The sequence below is a fragment of the Sinocyclocheilus grahami genome, unplaced genomic scaffold, assembly GCF_001515645.1.
Source record: "Sinocyclocheilus grahami isolate Dianchi unplaced genomic scaffold, SAMN03320097.WGS_v1.1 scaffold724.1, whole genome shotgun sequence".
Lineage (NCBI taxonomy): Eukaryota > Metazoa > Chordata > Actinopteri > Cypriniformes > Cyprinidae > Sinocyclocheilus > Sinocyclocheilus grahami.
Window position 1 is genome coordinate 426,538 of NW_015505903.1, and position 7,163 is coordinate 433,700.

At 40.1% G+C, this 7,163-nt stretch overlaps 1 protein-coding gene across 1 annotated transcript; it reads right to left on the minus strand.

Moving 5' to 3' along the window:
* Nucleotides 1-2,942: 2,942 nt before the first annotated feature.
* On the minus strand, nt 2,943-6,306 carry LOC107560398 (SLIT and NTRK-like protein 2). Its single transcript, XM_016244565.1, has one exon. It carries the CDS (start codon nt 5,831-5,833, stop codon nt 3,269-3,271), a length of 2,565 nt encoding a protein of 854 aa, XP_016100051.1. The 5' UTR covers nt 5,834-6,306; the 3' UTR covers nt 2,943-3,268.
* Nucleotides 6,307-7,163: the final 857 nt, after the last annotated feature.

The following is a 7,163-nucleotide window of genomic DNA, read 5'->3' on the forward strand; positions in this document are numbered from 1 at the left end:
ATTTAATTAACATTTATGAACACAATAGTCGTATTTGTAAGTATTATTTAATGGACCTGAGCAACCATGAACTAACAATTTGCAGCTCCATTTTTGTTAACTAACGTTAACAAAGATGAATAAATATTGTAACATATGTATTGCTCACTGTTAGTTAATGTAAGTTAATGCATTAACTAATGTTACTAATGGAAGCATTTTAAAGTGTTTGTATATTAGCTACCAAAACCAGTGTTAACACGTACATTTTAAATGTAAATGTTAAACCAACAACTTAGAGAATAAAATATAAATTTAAATGAATCCAAACATGAAATATGAATTCATATTTAAATTATATAAAAATCTGCAATGGGGTGAAACGACTGCACTCATTTTTCTCAGACTACACTGAGCATGTGCTGAATAAGCGTCATAATTCTAGCTATTTACTCAAAAAAATTACGGTCTCCCTTTCTCTCTAATATCGCTGCACACTCTTCTATCACTTTGTTTGATTGCAGCTCTCAAGACGTCTACAAGTGGGCTTAAGTGGCCCCTTGATGGCTATTCTCACATCGAATGTACTATAGCACAAGTTTTTAATTATGGATCCACAAGCCGAAACACTGATGGGTCCATCTACGTTCTCACTGTATCTTTAGCATGCTTCATTTACCTTTCATAAGAACAGAGACGCTGTAAAGAGCTACTGCTATCTCTTACTATCTAGTGATTTAATGCTGCATTACAATGAGAATACAAGTGTATGGCCTCTCAGGTACATGAGTCTTTTAGACATATTAAACATGCTTGATTAACCAAGATATTAAACTAATACATTGTTTAAAGGTAAATAATATTTAACCATACTATTTAATATACTGAACATGTAAGGAATGTGTGTTTTTGCCGAATGAAATGTGTTGCCCTTCAGTAGTATGTAATGAATCCAATAATGAGAGCAAGTCAATCAAAAAGCATATCTTCTGGCAATTTGCTGTAATATTCCAGTTCAGACGTCACAGCCTTTCAAGAAAATGAATGTGCCTGCTGACCGACAGTTACTCAAGAGATCTGGATACTGACTCTGTGAATCAAAGCTCTACCCATCATGAATATATCATTACAGTTCAGAACCAGAAATAAATTAATCATTTCTGAAATCAGCTATCCATAAACTGAATGTGCGATGAGGGAAGAGGAGACTCGTGTAGCAGAATTTGGAAACTGCCTGAGAGCATAGCTGAAGTGAGTAAGAACGGCTTGAGGACAAGCCCCCAGCAGCAAGCAACCTAGCATCATTCCCATCGATTTGAATCTGGAGCAAGCTACCTTCAAACGGCTTGACATAATTCACTGGCAATGGCATCAAAGTACTGCAGCACTGCCGGTGCTCTTGGGTTTCAGAACTTTCTCTTCATTCAGCCACTAGTCCTTTATTCCAGCCTCCACATGGCAGCAAGGAAGTTATCATAATGCTCTATATTTATCTGTAATTTATCCTTTCAGCTCAAATTGCATGCAAAAGAATGACTGCACACTCTCCAGACTCATGAATTGCATGCAATGGAAATGCATAGGCAAAACTGCATGCACCCAATTTAAAAAAGCACATAAAGTATACTGGAACCAGCTCTATATGTAATTATCTCAATACTTCAGCATCAATGAAACAGCCTTGCTCCCTCTCATTCTGCTTAAACCGATTAGAGCTCACAATTTCAAATCAAAGCTTGTCGTCTCCATCTAGAGCAGCAAGTGTTCTGCTGGTCAGGCCCCTCATTGATGTGCAAGGCATGTGAGGTCTGCCCATTCTCAGCCACACCAGGAAACAGCTACACAGAGGCTCATTGTACCATGCAAAGGAAATCGCTTCATTTGAAACTGAATGAAAAACATTCTCTCACATCGAGCACTGTAGCTATTGCACTCCTTTTTTTTTCTTTTTTTTTCCATGGGGGAAAACATTTGCGCCACTTTGAACTCAAACTGCTAAGATAGGTTGCAAACGTTTTTAAAAGGTAATGAATTATTACTACTATTAAAAAATATAATAATAATAAATAGTATGTATGCATAAGGTACCCCAGAGTTTTTGAATACAGCAGTGATATAGAGCCTTACTTACATTTATGTAAACAAGCAAACAAACTAATTAAAAATAAATCAACAAGAAATTAATAAATTGTATTTCTATGCTGATCGGAAATAAGAAAGCTAATCTGATTTATGGCACAGTAAACTGCTGCACCATTTTTCAAGCATTTAACTAGTCTACAATAAGACATATTTAGACATTCAGCACTAAGACAACAGTATCTCTACTGGCTAATGCAAATTAATTTTAGCACCTTGGACAGCAACTGTCATGTCCACAGTACAGTAAAATATAATCAGATTTTAATATAGAAATTAATGATCGACCGTCTTAGGAGTCACAGATTGGATACTACAGCAAGCAAGTCTGTGTGCCATGATACGTAAAGAAAATTCAGGCCAGCAAAACTTATCATATAATTTTCTGCACCATTCATTCTTCACTGACAATGCTTCATGGCACAGAAACTATGCAAATACAATCAACTACCATACACTGAGCCCACATACACACACACACACACACACACACATACACACACACACACACACTGCTGTTGCCATTAAATAAATCAGCAGTACTGCAGAATACTTCTCAAACCACATCCATCACTGAATGCATGGGAACAGCATTTTTACTAATTTACTTGCTAAAAGCTGAAATCATTGAAAGTACCTGATTTCCACAAATATAAATGAACGATAATATTCTCCTCAACATCAGAGTACCCTTTCACTTTTTCCGTTTAATGCAATGGACAAATAATTATATTTTACATAAAGAGTCTTAAAATACAGCACTTATAAAAATTTGATTAGCAGAAAGCAGAGATAAAATTATTTAAGTGCAAAGGCACTTCTGGAACCAGGAATTTGTGTTGCACTCACCATCCAACATGTTCTACAGGAATGTCATTTCAACAACCCTGTCGTCTGAGAGAAAATATATTTCATATTACAAAAAAAGCATGGAGCTGTAAGCTATACATATTCTTGCGACAACTGCTACAGTCTTTACGTTTCAAGTAGAATAAATAATTTAAACCTTAGAGAAAATAATATATCATCTTTAAATTGCAGGTATGTATGCAGCCTCTAAAAGAAGATGGAAGGCTTAGGTCTGTGGTGGTGTTATTATTTTCTCTTGTGGTTGAATACACAGATGATACAGGTTTACAAGGACTCAGTCTTACAACTGACTCATCACAGTTTGTTTCTCCAGAACTTCGAGGTAGTCCGGCTCGGTTTTAAGCTTGTTGGATAGCAAAGTATGCTCGTTTTTGGACTGTGCAGCATATTTTCTGGGGGTCCCATAGAGAACGGTTTTGTTTAATCGATCCTGGTTGTGTCGCCGGATGGTTTCGTAGGGGGGGATGAAGGATTTTTTGGGTAAAGTGCAAAAGTTATAGCTGAGTGGTCCAGATTGGGGCAGATCTTTTGCTCGCTCCACAATGTTCTGGTAAAGCAGTTCCGATTCACGGTTGGCACACGGCTGCTTGTCAATAAACTCCACTGTGCTTATGGTGAAAGCTGGGCTTCGATCAAGCTCCTCCTTCTTGGGATCAAGAGTGCTGAAGCTCAGTTCCTTCAGGTTCCGATAGTAGGCCACCTGCTCATTCTCCTTCTGCATGTAGATGGGATTCTGACACATCTGACCCACAGGTGGAGGGATGTAGTTATACACATGGTTGTCGCTTTTAACCGCATTGGCATCTGCATTGTACGAGCCATATTGTACTTGGAAGGAGTTCAAGTCCAAATGGTTATTGGTGCCTGAGGGAACATTCTCCACTCCTTTGCGACGTTTGAGGATGAACACGAACAATCCTGCCCCGAAGCACACGGACAGAATGAACACAACGAGCAGGCCAAGGATGAGAACGGACAAGGGCACCTCTGGAGGCATTTCGGGCATTCTGTCTGTAGGGGTTACGGCAGAAGAAGGGGTCGCCTCGGTGCTCGAGCTCACGACAGTCGGGGCTTTAGTCACAGGAACCTCATCAGTCTCAGGGCAGATGGCATCATTTCGGAGAGAACGTAAAAGCCGACCTGCATGCTTGGATGGTGAGTCACATGTGATCTCATTCACCACTACGCTGGTGCTGGACAGCTCCATCCAGTTCTTAAGCTCCACAATATCGCAGGTGCAGTCCCACGGATTCTCCTGGAGGTCAATCTGAATGAAGGCAGAGAGCTGGTCTAGCACCCCGCGCACTGGTAGATGGGAAAAATGATTATTTCTGAGATTAAGCCTTGTCAGCATAGTACCTCCAAACACGTTGTCGGGAAGGGATCTCAGCAGGTTATTATTAAGGAACAATAGCTGCAGATTGTGCAGCGAGTTGAAGGTGTGGGGTAGAATCTCTTTAATGATGTTATATTCCAGGTAGAGATATTGCAAGCTCTGCAGCCCAGTGAATAAAGACTGGGACAGGCTTTCAATGTAGTTGCCATTCAGATAGAGCCTCCTTAAACTTGTGAGATTCTCAAAGGCTCCATCCTGAATGGTTGCTATTCTGTTATTTCCTAAGTGCAGGAGCTCAAGAGAACTGTACTCTGTCAGATCTGTTCTGTATATGGTCTGCAAATAGTTACCGGTTAAATGCAGTTTCTTTGGATACGATGGTTTGGGTTGAAGTTCAGAGATGTTCTGAAGTTTCCTCTCCTGACAATTGATGTTTAATCCACTGTCAGGATTTTGCGACGTGCACACGCAAATGCTCGGGCAGGTCATTGGAACCGGCGAGCGTGTCTGGTACACCATGATAGGCCCAAATACGTGTTTATCTCTACTGGATGTGACACGAGGAGTGGGGCGGTATCTCATTTTGGGGGGGCGGGAGGCCTTGGGGGCTCTTGTCGGGGTGACTCGAGGCCGCAGGGTTGGAGACAGAGCCTGGTACTGTGAGTCGGATGGTGGTTGCATTGCACGATGACTCGCGTCTCCAGGATTGCGCCTGGGGCAAAGGTCCTGCTTGATTAGCTGCGTGACGTCTTTACCGTGCAGTCTGAATGGCGTCTCACAAACAATATCCCCCACGAAGACTGAAATTGTATCCAGCCAAGCTTTCAGGGGTATCAGATCACAAGTGCAATTCCACGGGTTCTCTTCCAGCTGAATCTCCATTATTCCACCTATATGCTCTAGAACACCAGCAAACGGCAACATCTTTAGTCGGTTTCCCCTTAAATCCAAATGTGTCAACATGACAAAACGGAATATGTTGTTAGGTAGAGAGAGCAAAAGGTTGTCGTTGAGTATCAGGACTTTGAGTTTATTCAGTTTGTTGAAAGCCCCAGCCTCTATGGCACTAATGTAATTATAATCAGCTTGCAAATACTCCAAACTCTCCAAACCAGAAAAAGTGTCCTCTCTGATGATCTCCAAGTTATTATTATTGAGATGAAGACGCTTTAAGTTTTTTAACCCATTGAATGCCCCTGTTTTGATCTCCTGCAAGCCATTATTACCCAAATGAAGAGATGTTACATTACCATAATTGAGGAATTCGTTCGGGCTTAACTTGGTGATAAAGTTTCCATTCAGAAACAGTTGGCTGACTTTGTTTTGTGGAGGCTGAAAATGACTGACCGTAGTAAAACCCTTGTTTTCACAATTGATATTCAATGCGTTCTCCTTTTCCTCGCACGAGCACCGGTTCTTGCAAATGTCTTTGGAAGTTTTGCGGCTGTCTGTCTTTGAAGGGAAACTGGTGACTGTTAAAACGCTCAGCAAGAGAATGTTGTTCAGCATTTTTACAGCAATAATGCCGAAAGCCCCAACATTAATGTGCAAATCTCAAAACAGGCATGCACAGCCCCAAAGAAGATTTCATAAGGCGCACAGAAGCGCACAGCTCTCCATTGACCCTCATTAAATCCCAAAAGGCGGAATAGAGAAGTCATCCATCACCGAGCGCACTGTGACCGCTGCTGGACCGAACGCATCGTCGTCCCTCGCAGTGATAGTGCAATCCCGGACTAATGAGCAAGCATTCATGCAGCAGTTTAAAGCGCATCCGAGGCACCACAGTTCTGAGTCTCGGAGCTCAAACTGTCCCTTTCACCTGCAGCGCGAGAGATATTCACACGAAAGCAACTTCACGTCTGTGATCCTGCATGGCGACAGTCAACTTGACGGTGCGTGATGCGCGGGATAACTGAGCGCTATGCGAGCGAGCTTCAGAGTGAGAGAGACGGACTCCGCGCTTGCTCACTCAGTCCCACCAGGAGCGCGTCTGTGTGTGTGTGTGTGTGTGTGTGTGCTGGATGAGAGTGTGTGAGCTCTGCGTGGAATTCCGACGTCACCGCTCTTGAGTGAGTAGGCTACATGGTTTCCTTTCCTAGTCACTAACGTTATTTTATAACATGTTACTGTTATTTACACACTTGAATCAATAAGTGTTTGATAAATGTTGTTTGAAGATAGATTTGATGACATTTTTGTTTTATTTTTTTCTCTGATACTGTATGGCATTTTACGTTTTATTTAATAATTGCATTTAGTTTATCTATTTATGATCTATTGCTGTGCATGTTCTCACGTGTCTTTAATCTTCAATTGTTTTATTATATATATATATTTTAAAGATATTTATTTGTGCCTTTTTGTTTTATTTACGTATGTTATTGTGACTTTTTTATCTTCTTCTTCTTATTATTATTATCATTATTATTATTGTTATTATTATTATTATTATTATTGTTGTTGTTGTTTAGAAGAACAAGACGAAGAAGAAATTACATTTAAAAAACAACGGTTGTCTATGTTTGCTTTTTTTATTCTTTCCCATAGTTCATAATGGTTTTAACATTAATATGTAGTAGCACAATAAGATTAAAATTAGACTAAATAAACAATAAAAAATGATCTCTGTGTAGCTTCTGTAATTAAAGTAACTCTGGCATTGACAAAAGCAGATGCTCTAATCATAACAGGCCACTAGGAGACGCAACATCTTTTTTAGTTAGTGTATTTTTGAAACATTTGCATAAGTAAAGATAGCGTCATCTCCATTTAAGAAAGACTTCTTCAGATTGAATTGTTGTTTATTTTGCTTATCCATTCCTCTTGTTTATTTACT

Bases quoted from the DNA above. Each gene is read 5' to 3' on its own strand.
- LOC107560398 (XM_016244565.1), bottom strand. From the start codon at position 5,833: ATGCTGAACAACATTCTCTTGCTGAGCGTTTTAACAGTCACCAGTTTC.